Below are 22,198 nucleotides of genomic sequence, written 5' to 3'. Positions count from 1 at the left end.
TCCTTTTTGAAAGTATTAACTAATTAATTAATAAGGGAAAACTAGAAACATCATAATTCATAACTAAGTAATATAAAAAATTTTAATCAAGAATTACATGACCAACATTAGTGTAAATAAGACCGTAGTGTTAGTCTAGGTATTATTTGCACGGTAAACCAAATCACGTAAACCATCTTACAATCAGGGGCTCTTATTCTTTAGAAACCCCTCTACGGTACGAAGCGGACTTTTAGAATTAACTGTAAATAAACTACTTTATTATAAAAATATACAATGATTTACCGTCATTATAAATAAATAAAGTTGCATCATTAGTCATTTTACCGTACTGTATATTAAGATAATACAATAGAGTAGTGCATAATAAGTTAACTAATAGTACAGTACTATTGTAGTTTCAAGGAATTCGTTACTTCACTGTATCCTATAACACCGCTACGCTAAGGATATTTTCTGACCTGCATACAGCAAATGTATTGCTATTACAGTAGTGTATATATATTTGTTAATTTTTGACACTAGATTTCATAGCTTACACTATATTTTAGATGAAAATGGACGCGAAAAATTTATATCAATTCATGATCTACTGTTTAATCACACTTTTTATCACTTTTACATCAACGTTGGCACAAGCCGATCCAGAAGTCAACATGAATGTGGTACGACAAAATGATAAATCTCTTTTGCTCTCTACACAATATTTTTCTTGATCCATTGAAGTCATCAATTACTGCATGAAAATCTGCAACAAAAAATTAAAGAACAGCTGTCATTTAAGTATCCTACAGCTTTATCCTTACAAATAGGGTCAAAATAATTCCGTTTTACTACATTAGCATCATTTAGAATCTTATTTTAATTTCATTTGAAATCGCTTTGTCAAAATTTCTGTAGAATAACCAGTGTATAGTAAATGTATTCAAAACCTTTCCTATGACTTTGGTTGACCAATATTAATTAAAAAATATCGTTTACTCTGTTTAATTGGCCATAATGTTAATTAGTAATGTCGTAACTTTGCTTTTTGACGTATATCTTTATATTCCATTAATAGTTTATTAATAAAGAAATAATCAACTTCTAGCTCTTGACATTCCTGTGATATACTTCATACTTTCGACTTATTTACGTGCTAAAAAGTACTGACCGGAAACTCAATTTCATTTCGAATAACACTACAAGCATTCCTTACTAAGACACTTTTACGCTATGTTAAATTTATGATGGGCCTCACTAAGCTAAAAATTAGCTTCAAACGTCAATCTCTATATATAAATAAAATAGAATTTCCATCATACTATCATACGAGTATAATCTGATATTAGTATTCATGATATTAAAATGTGTTATCTAAATTTATTTTATTTTATTAAAGAGTCAAATAATTCGATATAATGGCTACAAGGTTGAAGAGTACAAGGTTATTACAAAGGATGGTTTTGTTTTAGGTATACAAAGAATTCCGTCTGGTAAACATGAATCAGCTCTCAATAAAACTGCTAAACCTGTAGTTTTCCTTCAGCATGGTCTACTTGGTTCTAGCTTTAATTGGGTAGCAAATTTGCCGAACCAAAGTTTAGCCTTTATTATGGCTGACGCAGGATTTGATGTATGGCTAGGAAATGTACGTGGTAATATCTATTCTCGTCATCACGTCTTTCTGAAACCTTCCCAAGAGGAATTTTGGGCTTGGAGGTAATATATGCAAATGAATAAATTATCCAATCAATCTTCATTTCTCCATGGACAGTATTAAAAAGTAGATTTGCCTTAAAAATCTATTAAATGTAGTATATTATTATTAACTAGCAAAAAATAAACATTGAAAAATTAGGTATAAGTCGAGATGTAGCATTTTTAATAGTTATGGCTTATTCTTTTAACGGCAGCTATGACGAGATGGCAAAATATGATTTGCCCGCCATGATTGAATTTGCGCTAAGAACTACACATCAATCGCAACTTTATTATGTCGGCTTCTCGCAAGGAACAATGATTGCATTTGCTTCCTTTTCTTCTAATCATATATTGGCTAGTAAAATTAAATATTTCGCAGCATTAGCTCCGGTAGCTAACGTAGGCTCTATCAAAAGTCCCATCAGATATCTTTCTTATTTCGCTTATGATTTTCAGGTTTGCACACACTTTCGAAATTTAAGACTATGATGATCTATTCGTTTGAATTTTATGTCGATCTTCTATTAACCCGAATTAAAGATATAGTATTTACTTCAGTAACTATAATGCACTAAAATAGGCTATCACTTTTTTACCCTGATACAATTTTTAAACTGGGATCCATTGCCATACTCCTAGCTGATATCCCATTTATTAGGTTATTACGAATTTTTGCCGGGTAAATCTATCCTTCAGTGGTTGGCTAGTTATCTGTGTCGCGGCAAATTGGATCCATATTGCAGTAATATCTTATTCATCATTGCGGGATATGATGATCATAATGGAATCAACAAGGTAAATTTCATGAAGATGAAATCGTAATATTGTACTAATAAAGTCTTCTGTTTTATGAGGTTAAATAATCTCATGCTCTAACGAATTATGATGAATTGCAATAGGAGATATAATTTAATGTAAAACTATACTCTATTCATAAACATAATATGGTACTAATGCATAATCATAATCTAAATAATACGCATTTCTATCTTAGATTCAGCATTATAAATCTACTACTACATATTTTAAATTCTAGTTTTATTAGTGAAGATATGTAATCTGCAATTACATTTTAGGCTATTTATAACGCAGCACATAAACATATCAATGCATGGGAATGCAAGTACTTACAGAATTATACCACTAGGACCCATCAAAATATATGAGCTACCATTTTACATTCATTATGCAGCGAGTACACAATATGCCTGCATTGTATTGAAGATAACTAACGAATATATAACTATATTCCAGCTATATGCAGTACATATTTGAATGTCCGACACACAATACAAGCATATCTACGCTTAGAGAACGCAAAATTTATAACTATCGACTTGATCCATCATTTAAGAAATTGTTATTGAAGCTGTATAACCATTTATAATTCTTAAATAATATCATGTTTTTAAAATTAGCAGTTTAGATTCAGGCCTAAGTACCTCATTCATAATTTACTACGAAGTATACCAGTTATCGTGAAGAGATACAATGACCTAATCATAATTTTAGGATAACTTAACATCAAAATTAGCCCAATATTATATATACATTAATATCATATAATAGCTAGTCTTATAGTAATATATCAGTCACCGAATTATTTATAATTCGTACACTAGTTGCCATAGTAGCTTTCATATCTCATTAATCTTTTACATTTTACAACACATAATCTTCTCATACCTTTCCAGTGGGTATTTTACTTCTTAGTTATATTATATCTTCTAACCTCTTACGTATCTTAGACTAGACTTCCCATATACCTATCTCATACACCGGCTGGAACGTCTGTAAGGAACATGGTCCATTTTGCTCAAGTATGCTACTATGTATATAATCATGGTTTCTCATACTCTCCTCATAATTAGCTCAATAGAGATTTAGTAAGTTGTAGTAGTATAATAAAATAATAAGTTATACCATGAATAGTCACCATAAGAGCAAAGCTGTTTATAAAATTAAGATACTATCATTTTAAGAAAGAATTAAACTATATTAATATAGGTAATATTCTGTTAATAATCTTATATCGCTCAAGTATTATTTTATAAATTATATGACATTTCAAATATAGGGAGTTTTAAGCCATCGTTTTCAAATGTTTGACTACGGAAATCCGAGCGATAATCTTAAATACTACGGACAGGTAGAGAAGATGATATAAATAGTAAAGCCATGTGATCTCACCCATTTAGTCATACGTTGCAAATTGTGTTCTGAATTCCTACTGTATATCTGACTTACTACAGATTTAGTTCTTACCATATTAGGATTCAAGATAGTAATGTACGCAGCACCTATTTACTATTTTATTTCACCCTAAAATGTAGCCTATGCCTCCGCAATATTCCATTAAAACAATGAACGTGCCAACTATTTTGTGTTCTGGTAGACGGGATTGGCTAGCTGATCCCCGAGATGTTTCATGGTTACAGTCAAGAATACAGAATTTGGTATGCCATGATGTGACTGAAAGCTACGATCACTTAGATTTCATATGGGCTTCAGATGCACTCAACGCAGTTTACAAAAAAATGATTAAATATTTCCTTCGAGATTATTATAATTGATGATGAGGATTAGAGATAAGTACTGTGTAGATCCGTATTACCGTTTCTTACTATATCCTTCGTACAAAATAATAACTATACGCGTATGTAATACTAGCTGTCATTTATGATTTTTATTCACATTACTAAAGTTAATTTTATTGTCATTTATTCCTAAGCCAGTTCATGATGATGACTTATGATAATACTCGTTGATTTTTCGCCAACCTAATAAAGGTATTGTTTACAGTTTGATCATGTATAATTATCTACTTAATGGCCCTGACAAATTCGATGAAAGTTGTCAATGCAACTATAACTTCTAAAAAATAATCAATTTCACTTAAGACTAGATGAGTAATGTCGTTTAATTTTCCACCTGATAGAGCTACACTAGTATACACTTGACTATGATAGGTTTCTTATCAATATCATGATCAGAATTTTAGCAAACGAGGTCAAATTGATATCTTAGAATAGTATTTACTTTTCTCGCATTCAATCGTATTCCAAATGGAACAAAGCTGATATTCAATTGGTTCTGTTTAAGTATAATAAAATCACTTCTACATCTAATCTTGGAACTAGTAAGTATCGTCCTAGCAATAAACTAAATGAATGAAAAGCTGCAAGATATAGTAGTTTTTATGATTATTTCTTTTATTTCCAGAGTAAGTAAATTCTAATACAATGTGTTAGCAGATACTTCTTGTATTATATATATTATACAGTACACAGATCTTAATCTCGTTATGTTGAAGTCTCTACGGTTCTATTTAGATATTCAACCTGCTTGTGGACTTAAAAATGATAACTAAAAATCTTTTATTTGACTCTATCCATTATAAGCCCTAAGTGTACTGTGCCGATAAAATTATAATCAATAATATTTTACAAGGCTAAATCAATACGCCTGCATAGTTTAATCTAACCCCTGTTTATAAAATAATTGAGAATATATGAAGCATTCACGAAAGAAATTTCTCGTTTTGTACTCTAAATGTAGCTGATTTAAGCGATCTAACGATACTGTACATGTAACATAAACACATATTGTTAGCAGCTACAAGTAAAAATATACCTAAATTCATCGCTATATCTTTACATAGCGTAATCCTATCTACAAAGAAACTTCTGTATTTCTAAATAAGCGAATTCAAGCTATTTGCAGCTTACACTAGATGTCATAAATTGTTCTTTGAACAATTTATTCAAGTACTCGTATTCCATATGTTCGTACTGTGATTAAATTACTCAAAATGTAGAATTTGCAAATTATATTCATGACCCAATTAAAATGTTTTGCTTATACACCCATACAGCGCTAAAAATGTTCATAATCTTATTGCTATAACGGATATATTAGAGTAGTACCAGCACTTTTTTTATTCCCGATTTTTATGATCATAAGTAGCAATCTCTTGGTAAGACATGCCAGTCGACTCTTGCGTCCTTAGAGCAAATAATTTACAAAATGATTCAAAATTTTTTACAGCAACTTGCCAGTCAGCATGATCACTTATGCATATTATAACATAATCAATTCAATACTGTAACTGTTGCAGATTTCGAGCATAAATCTAGCACAGCGACTCAGAAGTGGATAAAAATTGTGGCAACTCGCCTACTATAAGTGTTGTCAATTATTGTGAATTAAGTTAAAAGTACAACATACGCTACCTCATCTGTCATTGTGGCCATATGGCCGGGACACGCCCTTGATGAAAAATACTTCGAATAATTGTATCGTAGCTGTATTGTCCCATAGACGCTTAAACACTAATTTGTCAAGCGCATAAGATCAGAGTCACCATTTCGATTTGTTAGGTATTCTATCATCAATTTTTACTCCAATAAAACGACTATCGGAGACCAAATACTTTAATTTACATCATGAAATGATAGAACAAGAATAAATTTTAACTGCTTGAATGATAAGTAATAATAACACACCAAATATTGCAATCTATTTGACCTAGATAAGGCTATTTTAGAAATTGATTGATCAGGATATACTACTGTATCAATGTGCAAGTAAAAGATGAAATATACATAAATCACATTATATTTACTTATTTTTGTGTTATTAGTAGTAACATTGTGATAAAATTATCTATTACTTATTTATATTACCAATATCGTTCATGGGAACAATTTGTTATCTTTAGGACGATGTATAGATTTTTATTAAAATGAGCTGTCATTATGACTCAACTAAATAAAATGATTCTGAATAGGGAATATTAATTTCTAAAATTGCTTTATTTGAATGAATTCGTACACCTTTGATGACATTATTTTGTAATTGTTTTTTTTAAGATCCACAATAATTTAGGTGGTCTTTCTCGACTAAGGTGAAGATATCTCTTCTCACCTTAGCTACTAGGAATTAGTTAAAATATTATTTTAACGATATAATAAAATATTTTTACAAGCTGAAATATCTAACATTTATTACCGCAATGGCTAAAATTCTCTATAGTCGTCCTTTTAATTGCTAATGGTTACACAATTTTATATCTTCTATCTCTTAAGATCTAAATTATTCGATATGGCATCTGTAGCTGTTGTCCTTTGCAATCATGCCTTTAATATCTGCCTGATATAGAAATATAGAACAATAATGTAGTTAGGAAAATATTTTTTACTTGTTCAGGCTTACTTGGCCTTAGCCAAACACTAAGAAAGATAAACCTTATTGCATTGAGCTAAAAAATAATATACTAAATTGGGATTTAAGATATCTTCCTTCATTTAGACAAACACGGCCTGATTAAATCTTGACAGTCAGGGTAAGATAACGAGAATCCTTTATTTTGTTGCAATGAACTATAATTGGTGAAATCATAAATCTCAATATAAGACCATGCTAACAATTAGACCATCTTGTAGCAATATATAGAGTATTATAGGAGAAGGTGTCGATAATATTGATTACTTTTCACAATTATTTATGATGAAATTCCGTTTATGGTGCCACTTTAATCAGCTTTAATTTTACAAAAGTAAAAATTACAAGGTTATCAGTTTGATTACTATCGCTATAATCCAATAATATTCTTCGTGATTCTGTATGATTTGTAAAAATATTATTACTAATATCAATAAGCCAACTGTATAGCTTATAGTACTCTGTAGTACCTCGTGTAGATGCTAACGATAAATTGTTATCATTTCTAACACGCACCATATGACAAATAGCTCTTGAAATAATAGCTATATATCATTCACTAAAACCATCTGTTACGATTATCTTATATTACGAACAAATACAGTACGTATGGCATATTTCTATAAAGTACCAAGCTACAGCAATTAATTATTATATCAGAACCATGTTAAAAGCACATAGTTTAATCGAGGTCATAGTACTATTGAAGTACGGATCGAGATTAAATTGATTCTTAATTATTTGAAAATTAGTCATCTAAAAATTACTGGACGTCCATAGGTTTAACAATTGTCTTTAGTATAGATGTAATCAACTTTATCAAAGTAAAGCATATAGTGTGGTAACAGAGAAGACCTGGCGGTTATTTGAATACCATCGATAATAAGTCCAATAAGTTAGAAAAATATCGTAAATATCATCCAAGGATTATAATTAAGAATATGGCTCAGTTCCAGGTAGGTGCAGACGAATGAAGAACAATCCGCTTGGATATCACAACAAAGAAATTTACATTGTTACATAAAAATTGATTTTGTTGACGGTATTCAGCTTTAACAGAAATTAAATGTAGTTGGTTAAGCAGACATATCGAATATTGTAATTTTGATTCCTCAGCCAATAGATTAGCTATACTGAGTAAATTCATTTCGCTTATTTTTTCGCACTTGTGTAAGGGATACTAATTGAAAAAAAGTATAATATTCTATATCAATTTATCATTAAAGACATGACTTTGATATTCAAGTACCGTAATGGCAACCATGTAATCCTAATTAGGTTTAACTGGATTAAAAATCACGAAATGCAGATTTGGTATACAGATTTATAATAAATCGGTCGAGCTAATTCTCAAATGCTGTATGAAAACATTTTTTTAACAAGATATCACACTTCCTAGATCAAGGAAGCTATTTCAATCATTCCATCTTGCTTTAACGTCATAGTACTTCTAGCCGACTGTAATTTCCCTCTACTGCAAAATATAGTTTTAAATTTTTAGTAGCATAAATAGTTTGTGCTTTAGTTGTCTCAATCTTTTATCGAGAATATTATTTATTTATGTGTATATTATGAATATAGCCTTAGTATCATCTACATAAGTTATTTACGCACATAGCTAATAATCAACAAGGCAACTACAAATTTTGTCCGAAACTACGTCAAACATATCGTTTCCATAATAGCTTCAAGTTAACTATATCTCCTTGTTATCAGAAGCGCACTATCCTTAAAGCATGTAATTTACCTTAATCGCTTATTTTGTTTTAGTTATTTATTTATAAGCATGTATAAGATTAAGTTAATGATAGCTGTTAAAGAATTTCACGTCCCAAAGCCAAATCAGATTTAGTACCGATTCTACACTTAGAATTTATAATTGTGTAATTCATAAAGGTACGGTGCACATACATATAGGTTCTACCATATATATCTATTACTTGCAAGTATAGCTAATCATATGTTTCAAAAAAGCTGAATATCTAAGCATATCTACTAGCTCCAAGATTATATTGATATTATTTTCACTTAAAAATATATATGTATATTAATTTAAGAAGACGTTAATTGCAAGAAATATCACGTATTAATTGCATAAAATTGTTCTTGAGTGCCGTAATTGTCTACAAATGTGTCGATGAATCTAGAATTGCGAAATCATCTAGGGTGACTGAATATAGGACAGATGCTTCATCTTCATTTACTGCAATTTGTTATGATAGAAGTAGACATGGATTACTGATGGTCTATACTATAACGTATTACAGTTAACACAAAATTAATGCAACAATTAATAACAGTGTACTATGACTACTTCTAAGACTTTCGATCTCGGATTTGAGTATGAAAATTAAATTGCTTCTCATTAAAGCTAATAATGCCTTTCTCTTGCTCCTACTTTGAATTAGGGTAATACAGGAGATACGTTTAAGAGGAATACCAATTTTACTCGCAGTCAAAGACCAAGAACTATCGATAAACAGGAACAGAAGAAGGTCTATAACCTCATATACTCGAGCAATTTCAATGCTATATTACTGGCATTAATTGCTTAATAATTCTATTATGTCATAAAATTTTACTACTTTAAGTCACGAAAGGAGATATCGTATAGTTTTTATAATTATTTCATGCTTCAATTTAGTTAATCTAAATTAGCAAAGTTTGTCTGCTTTTACTATCTACAAAATTTAAAGTAAATTCTCATTTTACTAGAGAAATTATATATAGCTAATATTACTTTAAAGCCTTATTTTGGCTGCCATTAAAACGATATTTCTTTGCGTTACTATAGCTAATTAACTTAGCTTTGCTAGCAGATTGAAAAATTGCTGTGTTCGCTAAAGCGCAACTTTGAAAATACATCATTATCCTTATTATGAGGAATTCTATGCTTAAGTTGGATTAAAATGATATCAGATATTTTATCAACTACTTAAATGTTTTTATTGTAATTATTCTCATATTTAGATTTATGTTGGCTGGGCTAATACTTACTTGGCTCAGAGAGAATTTCCTGAACTGATAAATGATTTACAGAAAGATATCAATAAAGGACTCATCCTCATCAATCTTATGGAAAGCATAGGTAATAATGACCTGTTATACAAATTCGTATTGTGTATAATATAAAAAATTAATCTGTAGAAGATTGAACACAATTTCATGTAGTACGCATATCTCTTTTTTAATAGTTAGGGTAAGAAAATTTCAGCTGTGTAGATTTATTTCTATGACATACTGCAAAATTAGATTTCCGGTGCGAAAATAATCTTACGATACCAGCATAAGCTCTAAAAAATGTTAACTTCTTTTCATAGTTGGAGAAAGAATACCACACGTCTGTCGTAATCCCTACTATCAAAATCAAAAGGTATGTTCCCATTGTTATTCATTAATTTACAATTTACTTGTATACAGCAAAGGCCAGTTAAATAGGATCGTACCAAAAATATATCGTTACAATCTCCGATTCAAAGTATACTAATTCAAAGTTAATCGTATACTGCAATTTTATCCCTTATTATCGACCGTATACTGTAGCAGACTTGACAGCTAATTATCTACCGAATAATATCAATTTAGTAAATAGATAATAACTACCTTAAATGTTAGTATTACTGAAAAAGCACCGTAATTTGAATTTAAGGGAGATATTTGACGCGTTTGATTCGTTCGAAATCTTTAAAAACTGACATACTATCAACTACTACCCTAAATTTATCAAATCAGGGAGGTCCATTTTAGTTTTTAATCATTTTAGGAAATTGAATACTTTTGTCTTGATTATAATACGATATGTGCCTAAACATCGGCAAAATAAATATTTTAATATCTAACACTGTAATATCATACTAGATTCGAATATTTTAAGTTTACATTCGTTATCATCATGAGCAATTGAAACGAATTAGTCACGAGCAGGAATTGAGGAACTATATTAAATAGGCACCTAAACTAATACAAGTTATTATTGTAGATCATGCGTGTTATCACGGTTGGAAAGCATAGAATCGTTACGTTTAAACGACAATTCATGATATTATCTGAATGTAAACAATTTCACTTTCAGCTTGCCAATGTTATCAATTGTTTAAAATACCTTAACAAGAAAGGCATTGCAATTCATTATGGTATTGCTACAGGTAAGATAATTTTAAGTTATGTTTTTACCGATTTCTAGGAGCAAAACTAGGGTTATCTTTAAAAAATCGATCGTTTGTATAACTTGTTATAAATCAAAACTAAACTTCTACAAACCTAAATTATTGCTACATTTTGTCCTCTTCGACATTTGCCTGCAGCACCACCTTAACGTTGACAATTACTTCTCGTTAAGGGACTACAGTAACTACTGTATAATGTATATGTCACAAAACAGCTTTGCAACAAGATAACGTAATGTACGATCAATAAGTCAATTCCTTGAACCATGTATCAAGGAACGATATCTGCACTATCAGAAACACTTTTGCTCTACTAGCAGACTACACAAAAACTTAGACGCCTCATATTGTACGTTAAACACTAAGCTTAAGAATCGACTTTCTTATACGATATACTGCAATTATATACTCTTCCTCAATAGTTCATGAGTCATAGTTAGTACGATTAACTTTGGAATCATTTACTGAATTAGATATTAATTTTAGCTACTGCTACCGTAATGCAGACAACAGTATTTACGAACATAGACATCTGATGACTAATACAGAATAGTCAGATTACGATATGTCCTATCACGGAACATTTCCACGATAATTTACAATCTACCATAAGTAAGTTACAATCACAATGATTCGTCTGTAAGTAGATGATTTGCATTCCCTATTATAACTATTAATTTCAGTTATGTGTATGTGTCACTGTCATAAAAAGTCAGTGCTATATTAAAACATAGTATATCCAAATTAGAAGCTAACTAAATAAGGATAGGCTAACAGAATTTTCCTAACATAGATATTTCTACTCTACTACAGTATATAACACTGTCACAGTACAGTATATGTCTCCCCTAGATTGATCAGTTATCGATGCTTAGATAATACATATTGTATATTCCACAGTAAGAGATTACTCCGAGAGAACAGTATAATTGTAACTGGCACTTTATTATTAATAACCGGGTATTTAACAATAAAGGTGCTAAGTACAGTCTACCTTACTTATCATGTGATGAATTTCGTCTTATCATTACACTACTAAAATCTCGTGAATCGTCATCGGGACTCCACGAAAGACGAAGCTAGTGATAGTAAATTACTACACTGTACTGTACAGCATACAGTCCTCCAGTAACTACAGTACTCAGCTGTGTACAGTACAGTTTGTATTAGACTCTACGGTATGTACAGGTTACACAGATAATTATACAAGCTAAAAATTATTCAATGTGATACAGATAAAGGAAAATTGCGATGATATTAAATCCTGCCACTGACTCATGTTAGCTTTGTTTTGGATTATATTACAGAATGTACTATTTCTTTCTGAATATTTAAGTTTACTTAATAAAATTATTATCAGCTAGAAATACTCGTGGTTAGGCTAAATTTATATAATGCTAGTTATTTATTTTGAATAAAGTATTAAAATACTTGATCATGCTATACTTATAAAATATACAACTACTATAAGTCATAGGTCGATAATTTCACTTATTGTTAAGTGTCTTAAAAGGACTTACCACGGCGTAAGGCTTGCATCCTAAATATAGTTAATAAAAATAGTAACTAGTGACCACGAATAACCCAAAATGACAGAGATATGTTATTTATGTTTTTTTTATGTTAAGAAATGAAATTAGTTTACTTTAAATTATAAATTGATGAGTATATAGAAGATACCAATTTAATGCAGTTTACTACGGTAATTTGGCATTATACTACTGCCGGTACTTTTTCGATGGAAGGCACCCAAATACAGTATGTGACATGTACAACATATATTGCTTTCTAGCATATATGATCATAGTAGTCTACATAATAGTCCGATGAAGTATTGATGAATGACATGTATGTTTTGTCAAAGCTACTCTTGTTTCACAGGCACTATTTTATTAGCTTTAAGATTATATTTGAATATCATTAATATGAAAACAAATAAGTTAAAGATTCGACTACTGCTATACGCGTATAATAATGCGATATATTACTATCAAATCAACAATAATTCATCCTTATCAACATCATCGTTCCCACTTACTGATATTAATTATAATTGCATTTAATCTTAACTAAAGAAATCGGAGGTAATTCGATATAAGTAGTTCAAAAGAAGGACTTTTACGATCTACCTACATGTAGGCATATTAACGAGAATACTAGTACTCTACACGCGTATGAATTTCAGCAAACAAGGCTGCATTAATATGCTTATGCTATAATTAGTATTTAAAAACCGATAACATGATCATATTAATCAATTTAAAGCCTTTAAATGATCGGGTTAAAACAGGTCCTAGTAATAAGGTTAATTAATCCTAATTTATCTTGCCATAAACAGTTTCGATAAGTCAGCATAGATGCTGCGATCAATAAAACTGACATTTAGTTTATGTTCTCATTCCTAAAGCTCTACTGACAATCATATCACAATATACCGTACAGTTATATAATACTGTATACCAAGAGTAAAAGAAGGACTGCTATCTACACTGACATATATCTGTAATAAAAATTATTAAATTTAATGAATGAAAATTATAAGATAATAGGTCTCAATAGTAGATTCAACCTACTTAATAGATATGGTTTGCTTACTTGTTTAGATATTGTTAACGGTGACCTTAAGGCTATCCTAAGCTTATTCTTTAGTTTAACGCAATTGGAACATCAAATAAAGCTACAAAAAAGTAAACAGAAGGCAATTAATGACAACGATGAACAGCGTATGGCTTCTAATTCTTACAATTCGCTATCATTACGCCGAGGTAAGTGCTGGAATAATCAACATTCTCAATTACGATTAAATCTTTGTAGAAGCATAAGACATCGACTAAATGTTCCAACTCTAATCCTGGGAATATTTTTAGCTTTAGATTAGATGCTTTTTCATCTTGTATTCATTTCTATCCATCGATCACAGTGATTAACTTATTTTGGATAAATACAAATCGAATACTTTCCTTTTTTTATTACTTACAAGTTGGCTTAAAATTTGCTTAAATTTAACCGATCGTTCTTGACTCACCGCTACCGAACAAATTTTTACTTCCACTATATATTTCAAACGTCTGTATAAATTTATAGCATACATCAAAGACGTTTACATACTTTACAAGAAAAATCTTATCAGCACCTTATATGATGCGAATCCAAATCAGTTTAAATAAATTCAATCTAAATATGCGCATACAATAAAATTTAAGAATTACGGTGGTATATGATTTAAATATCAGACTATGTGAATTCGTTATTTAGCCATTATGTTATTTAGCAGCTTGTATATCTTATTCTTTGATATACGCATATGCTCTCCTAAATTATAATTTAAATCCACTATTGATTAAACTAATAACAACAACGCTGTGAATCCTTTTCAAACCGATTCAGAATTATTTAAAGTTACAGGCATGTCTTAAAATTGCTAAGGTTGATGAAAATCTTACTTCGAAATGTGATCTTAATCGATCTTGCTAAACTCAGTATCCATTTTATCCTCAATAGCATCACTATATTTTCGTATAATAGACAATAATCTATTGTCTAATGACGTTTATAGAACATTAACAATATTTCCATAGATTAGTATTCACTTAGACTCAGTTTTCTATTTATATCTGGATTCAACAGTATTAATACACTTATAATCCCTTAATGGTAACCGATATTAAAAGTAAAAGAACATATTTATTACGTCATATCTCTGCTAAGTAGAATACCAATTAACCTATTGCATTTCACTTTCAATTGTAACATCCCATAAATTAAAATTAATCTATTGTCTTTTAGCATAGATCATAAAGGTAAATCTGAACTTAATTTATTACAATTTATACTATGGCGCGTACTAACCCATATTAATGCAACACGTATGGATTGATAGATTTGCTATTTATGCTTATCTTAGTTATTTCCGCTATATACGAGTATCGTGTAACAAATCATAAATTCCTAGTACCTTGATTAAAGCATGAATATACGGCTACATTAGTAAAGTTAGCAAGATAACTAGTCCATTCTAGTTTTGTGCTCACAATAGATTTTATCCAATAGTCATGAACCAATCTTTTACGATTAAGTGATAACTTCTGATTCATTCACTCGTTATCGATAGTAACACAATTTAGCTAAAGTGAATTTATTTACAGTAAGATCCGATATTATTCAATCCAGCTATAGGTATTCTGGTAATTAAAGAAAAATTTTACTTTCAGTTTAAAATACCTAGCAAGGAAATCATTCAAGTAGATTGAACCTGCATCTAAATTATTCCTAAGCTGTGATATTATTTTGAGCCATACATACCCATCTTTTTATTGATTCTTACAGTGTATTTTGCTTTCATTAAATGCAAATAAAAGACAGATTAGAAGCTTAATTCTCCGCTAATGGTGATAAACTATCATATTCGTATATCATATTAATGGCAGTCCTATTGTCTTTTTATTACCTAATGTGCAACAAAGTATTTCAGATCTTAGCCTCAATATCTTTGCCAATACATAAAACATAATTGATAGCTAGGATGGATAATTCTTAGTTCTCTCATGATATTGTAACTTTCAGTACTCAATTATTCAGGTCAATCTGCTAGTTAACTGAGAGTACTGTAAGAATATTGATATTGAAAGATTATTTCATTGCTAATTTGTTTATTATATACGAGTATGTCATTATAATTAAAATAAAATTGTAATCTCCTATAAGTATAAGAGTTATTTAGACCATTCATTGATTTAAGCGGAAGTTTCACCTTTAGAATAACAATTACTGCCTGATACTTAACAGGAGTCGTAAATTTATGCTTTATTTTCTATAGAAACATATGTTGCTATGATTTTTGAACGTGCCGATATTTAAAAATTTCGTTGTTCCTAAATTACCGTATCTGTAGGACCGTATACTGTAGATTTAATCCTAATCATCTTTTGTTGCTGGATTAGTCAAATAAATGTGATTACTCCCTAATAATTTTACATGATCAGACTATTGAGCTACTCAGACTATCCATTCTTGCATAAATTTTCAATACGATCATTCTATATAATAGCCATTATTTAATAAATTCGCAAATGCACGTAAGTTATTTCAATATCAAAACGAATACCTTTATCAATATTTAGATAACGTACGGTTAGGCAACGCAGTTAATATATACATGTGTCATTTTCATTTAAAGTAACATAACAAACTACGTAAGATAACCACCATGTATTTATACTTGTTTCTCGTAAAAACAATATAAGTTAGGCTTAATCCACTAATTTTATTTGTAATTCTGATTTTATCGGACGATGCCACTACCATGATCGTCAAATCAGTAAAATCGCCAGAGAAAACGCCATCACCAAGTCAGTCTTCGAAAACATCTGATCAAAGGTAACTAACATAGATTATCATGTTAATCTTAAAATACCTAGCACCGTTTAATCAAATCTATGAGCATGCAATTTGAAAATTCTTTGACTGGATGGGTATAATAAGTCATGAACATGATCATATAAAAGTTGACAAAGAATATTATCGTAACAAATATTCTGTTGTATTATTATCTTGACTTTAGCAAGAATTTACTTCGTATGAAATCAAAAAATTCGTTAATATTTTTGATTAAGATACGGTACGCATATATTTACGAATTTAAAAATCTAAGTGAGAGAAGTACAACATCAAATCATATATAGCACTATCACTGTTCATGCTCGCTTGTCTTCAATTTATGGTAGTATTACAATGCCAAAGCAATAACAAATCAATTTCGATATAATTTTTCCTCCAGATCGAGAGTAGATCAGACTCATCTGAATCGATAACTGAATTAGATTTTAAAAGCAATGGAAACATTAATATTACTATATTTACCCTATGTTTACCGAATATACAGTGAAAACAATCAATATAATACGATTCTGTAGTGAACAATGATAACTAGGGTATTTTTATACATACACCAACCTATGTAATTTTTAATAATGTAGGAATGTAGTAAAGCAAAGTCTCAAAGTTCATAATTAATCCAATTAATTGGATTTTAAAGCCGAACTGAGTTTTATTACAATAAAATTCAAACTGTATTAATATCTATGAACTAAGGTTAATAAGAACTCTCGACTTACTCGGTGTATCCGTCTATAAACTCCATAGTGTATGACCTATTAAGTCACAGTAGCAACATTATTGTCAAGCCTAATATATGAGTATACGGTCAGGCTTACTTGCGTTCCCAATGATCTTTTTAAACTACGTAACCACTGTATTCTATTGCAGCGCAGATTAGTGATTACGATATCAAATAAGAATTTAACCTTAATGTTAAGCCTAACGGCAATACAACGTATAATATTGAATAAGTACCGTAATTGTTGTACTGTTCGAATGCTACTTCTATAATTTACTATCAGATTGCAATAACTATTGCAAAGTAATACGATTGGATTAGAGACAAATTGATTGGTTCAGCTAGCAGTCATATGACAATACAAGATCGGCAATTAAAATCGCTTTGATCTGCTAATAACTCGAAGATTAATGACATTACGATATTACCGCAACAAGACCATAAGCACGTATGCAGTATCATATTTTAGTTCCATCATGGCTGCAATAATAACTTCAAAATTAGGAGCCATACGGCAATTTCGGATAGTAATTTAAATTGTTCATTAACTTTAAAGATGCTATGATACTACTAGATCATGAATATATATCTTCTTTTCAAGAATAATTTATGAAAACGATCGACGATTGATTAGAAATGCAATAGTCGAAAAAATTTACAAATCTAAGATCATAATTTCACCGTAAAACCAGATCAGAGTAAATGATGTTGTAATGATCGAATGTTAGTCTCCTGCTATTACTATTGGTTCGCCTACGTAACCCCAAATTTGCGTTAACAAAAATGCAGTAATTCCCTAATGTGACACAGTCTTATACCGAAAAAAGTACAAGTACGCCGTCTCATCCTATTAGCTGCCCTACTGTACTACTACAATTAGCTGAAATCATTACAGATGTTCTATTTATTAATCTACTAGCTGTAGATAACTATGTTGTAGAATTATTTCATAAAAACGAAACTTTACGTGCTGCATTATTTAAATCAGGATTCACCCTAATTCGGTTTGCTTCTCATACCTTCGAAAGGAAATAGAAACAAAATAGATGAAAGGAGATGCGTCTTGTTACTATCGAAGTAATTTATGTTTCGTATTTCCATACTAACGATAGCTGAAAATTTTAGCCAATTAGAGCTATGGATATCTTATGCCTATGCGACAAGACACAATAAGAGCTGTTCATTTATTCATAAGCTCTAATACCTACGTATTTAAGTTTTCTTTACTTGTTAATTGAGGACTTGTCAGTGAGTAAACAGGCGAGTATGTTCTCATCGGCTAGCTACAGCTATGACTTTCCAAACTTTAAGACAATCAAGTATTAACAAGTTAACTTAAACTTTATTATTTCTTAACTAATTAAAAATTTTTCAATTTCACTTTAATCCGTGTATCAATGTAACAATCTATTTGCAGTTGAGCAAATTACTTCTCATATTCATTATCTATTCATGTTGATAAAGACTATCGACAGTATTTTACTTCTATTTATTTACGCTAGTCCTTTTAATTGTTTATAGTCCTTTTCTTATAAAACTATAGCGTGATAATACAATCCCTTATCACTCGACGCTATTATATTTAGCTTATCTACAATCGGTTTAATCTATATGATGCATTGATCGTTGTTAGATTATATTAGATTGAAAAACAAAAAAAGTCATATATAAGAACAACAATTATTTTTATTATCCAACACAATCAGTCATCCTTCCATTTCGTAGACACAAAGAATAATGATTCAACACTAAAATCCTATCATCAATCCTATTCTACAGCTCGTAAGTCGGTCTGAGTAGAATATAGTAGAGGTTTAATTTAGAATTTCTTATGTTTTTCAAACTAGTTTACAATTTTGGGACTGGGAAAAAGCACAGTATAAAACATCTAAACGTCAAGGATTCTATTAGTTACCATTATAACGATTCATTATTCTAAGTTTGAACTCATTTTATCTATATATCTCTATATAGTAAAGCAAAAACCTATGCAATTTATTGATATATTAAAGAAGGACGATAAATATTCCATTAACTATTTCTATTGCCTTTAGTTATGTGACTAATTGAATTATTTCCAGCAAAATTAAAATTTTTGCCCATTTATTTAGGAGCAAAAAGAATTTTAGACAAAGATATGTTAATTTATATTATTGAAATTAATTCTAATTTATGAATTACCGATTTATGTTCTTTTTTTAATCGTCCTTTCGCTTCTGTAAAAATCTAAATATTAGCCAGCATTGGTTAATACATTTACCAACATTCTTTTATAAGTAGGAAATCTTTCAGAGTTTATAAAGTTCAGCATGACTAGAGTTATAGAAACCTACTTTTATATCAATGTTATAATCTTATTAAAAGAGTTGTGTATTTCAAATACAAGTTGGAAATATTAATTGGGACTAAATGGAACTTTTATCCTTCACAAACTTTTATTTTATCACGACCTTCGATACTAAGAATAAACTATGAGTAAATGCATCTTTTAATAACCAATTTAATTCGCCTATCGTAGAGTTGGAATTAGAGCGCAGAGGAATAATTGCTATTAAAATTAAAATTAACTTTAATCAGATTATGTAAGTAAGAAACAATTTAAGAACACTTAGCGAAAGGTGTACACTTTATGAGAAACCCAAGTATTAGTAATTGATGTACAGTTATGATCAATATTCTAAGGATTGGCAATAGATGCAGCGTATTCTATGCATTATACGTATATCATATTCCAAAATTTATACAATAAAACTGAAGGAGGCATCAATATTGCTACAGTATCGTCTTTTGAATTTACTGTTCCTCTTTGAAAAAAGTTTAATGGCCAAAACATCAGCTAGCTAATAACTATTTGAAATGTTAATACAACAAATTCGGCTAATATTAATTCGATCTTTTATCAAGCAATCGAGTCTTTAAACGTACCGTAAATGATTATAACATAGTCATTCATCGATCAAACTCTTCTACTTTTATCGTTCGAAGATCAAATTTATGTTCCTATTCCTTTTCCGCTTAAAATACGGTAGCATGTCAGTAATCTAGATGCATGATCAGCGTAGTAAATGATTCACTTATTCTTCATTTTTTATGATCATTCTATACGTATCTTGTTTACATTTTTTTACGCTTTTCATTGCGTTTTACCCGCATTTTTTTTTATATTCACAAAAAGTTGTTGGTTTGTTACTAAGTTATTATATATAGTAGCTTCCATCGTAGTTTATGGATTTATAATTACTGACTATCGCAAGAGGTACTGTATTTATATTGTAGTATATCGGTTATAATATCCACTTTTAAGGTATTCATTTTATTCTGATTTATCTTACTCTTACAAGGACTTCTTGCTAAATTGAGAACTTTAGAACTCCCTGTAAATCATTAATTTTACCATGATACTATTAGGATAATTATGATGGCATAGCTAAACTCTTTACTTAATAATAGAATTATATATTTCAAGGAAATATCCATCATTTAACAGTAATGATATAACGTTAGCGTTAACGCTCTTGCAAAATTAATAATTCTATCATACTGTTATGGTGTAAGATAATCTATCTCCTAGTTGAATGCAAAGTCTTGATCAATTTTTGCTACTATCTAGTATCATAATAAAAGAACGAAATCTTTTCCTTGTCCTCATCTGTTAACCTAAGAATGATCTGCTAAACAGTTAAAATCAAAATAACAGCTTTCAAACTGAGTAATATCCATTTCTTATCGAAGTAAAGAAAAGTAATACTGAACTCTATTCTCTTTCCATAGTACCTTAAAAATGATAATAATGCAGCATTAGTAATAGATAATAGAGTAAAGATTTCTATCGAAATTTGTCAATTAATTCATTTCTTAAGTATCGAACAAAGCACTATTATAAATTTTATAGCGTCCTTGAACATATGCTCTGATCTAATCGTGTATCATTATTGACTGATACATTACATCGTTTTGCAATCGAACATTTACTCTTCTTTAAACTTGTAAGGCCGTATGGTGCGTTTTGCTTTCATTTAGAAATCATATGCTATAAATTTTAATTCTTTATCGATACGATGTGCCTCCACATAAGAGTGAAAGGCTTCGTTTTTAATACCACATAAAAATATAAAATTGCCGCAGTTTTCTTAGGAGTACATTACCGATCCAGTTCTATTCATAAGTTAACTCGAACCCAAAAGATGAAATACAGTCGAAAAACAGTAAGGTTAAGATCGTGAATGCATCATATTACTTTTTATCAGTGGATCCATTAGTCATGGGACACTCGTTATTATTAGTTTGTCTTAACATTTAAGATTAAGATTAAGACATAAATTTTGACCATATCAATTCTTGGATTAAACCTGTTTCGGTGTCCTAACTCATGATCAAAGGATTCGAGGAAGAGATATCCGGTTACGGTTATGTATATTTACAACAATAAAGTAATTCAAAATTTAAAAATTTTTTGGGCATTACCATCAACAGTGCGTCAATGCGAGAAAGCTACTGTCTGAGATATTTTAATCTAATTAATCTATTTCTACAATAAGCGGATATAAGATAAAGGTTGTTTTTCTTGATTCATATAATACGTAGATGTATCTATTTTACGATACTGGTAATTGGCCGTAAAACCAATACGCTATTGAAACTTTGATTACATTTACAGTACTTGTTCACATGAGGGAGTTAACTTTCTTTCTACCTAAATTTGAGTTGTTACTTATATTGCTACACTATCATAAATTTTCGTGGATAATCCTTTGACTGATACAGCATCTGTTAACGAGAAGTCTCTAATGAAACAGACCTTGGATACCAGTACCGTATCCGAAATTGAAGAGATCCTCCATTTAGTACAACAATATAATATTTCATTAGTCGTAGAATGGCTGATTTTCATTTTTAGTTATTAAAGGCTATAATATCCAGGCAGATCTTCAATGGCTATGTGTAAAAGGAATATCCTACGTGTACATAATCAATTTCAAACGATTCCATGAGAAATATTACTTAATTTATT

At 29.9% G+C, this 22,198-nt stretch overlaps 2 protein-coding genes across 2 annotated transcripts; both read left to right on the top strand.

Annotated features, from left to right (window-relative positions):
* Nucleotides 1-584: 584 nt before the first annotated feature.
* TRIADDRAFT_22609 (uncharacterized protein) lies at nucleotides 585-4,256 on the top strand (the record flags this gene model as incomplete). Its single annotated transcript, XM_002111016.1, has 7 exons — nucleotides 585-665; nucleotides 1,382-1,701; nucleotides 1,896-2,139; nucleotides 2,323-2,478; nucleotides 3,432-3,503; nucleotides 3,761-3,832; nucleotides 4,017-4,256. 7 exons carry the CDS (start codon nucleotides 585-587, stop codon nucleotides 4,254-4,256), a joined length of 1,185 nt encoding a protein of 394 aa, XP_002111052.1.
* Nucleotides 4,257-7,847: 3,591 nt separating this feature from the next.
* Nucleotides 7,848-14,239, top strand: TRIADDRAFT_54593 (uncharacterized protein; the record flags this gene model as incomplete). Its single annotated transcript, XM_002111015.1, has 7 exons — nucleotides 7,848-7,862; nucleotides 9,315-9,401; nucleotides 9,877-9,994; nucleotides 10,227-10,279; nucleotides 10,979-11,051; nucleotides 13,676-13,837; nucleotides 14,157-14,239. 7 exons carry the CDS (start codon nucleotides 7,848-7,850, stop codon nucleotides 14,237-14,239), a joined length of 591 nt encoding a protein of 196 aa, XP_002111051.1.
* Between the last annotated feature and the right edge of the window lie 7,959 nt (nucleotides 14,240-22,198).

Source organism: Trichoplax adhaerens, genomic scaffold, assembly GCF_000150275.1.
Source record: "Trichoplax adhaerens TRIADscaffold_3 genomic scaffold, whole genome shotgun sequence".
Classification (NCBI taxonomy): Eukaryota; Metazoa; Placozoa; class Uniplacotomia; order Trichoplacea; family Trichoplacidae; genus Trichoplax; species Trichoplax adhaerens.
The sequence above is the reverse complement of the archived record's forward strand: the minus strand, read 5'-3'. Positions and strand labels throughout refer to the sequence as shown.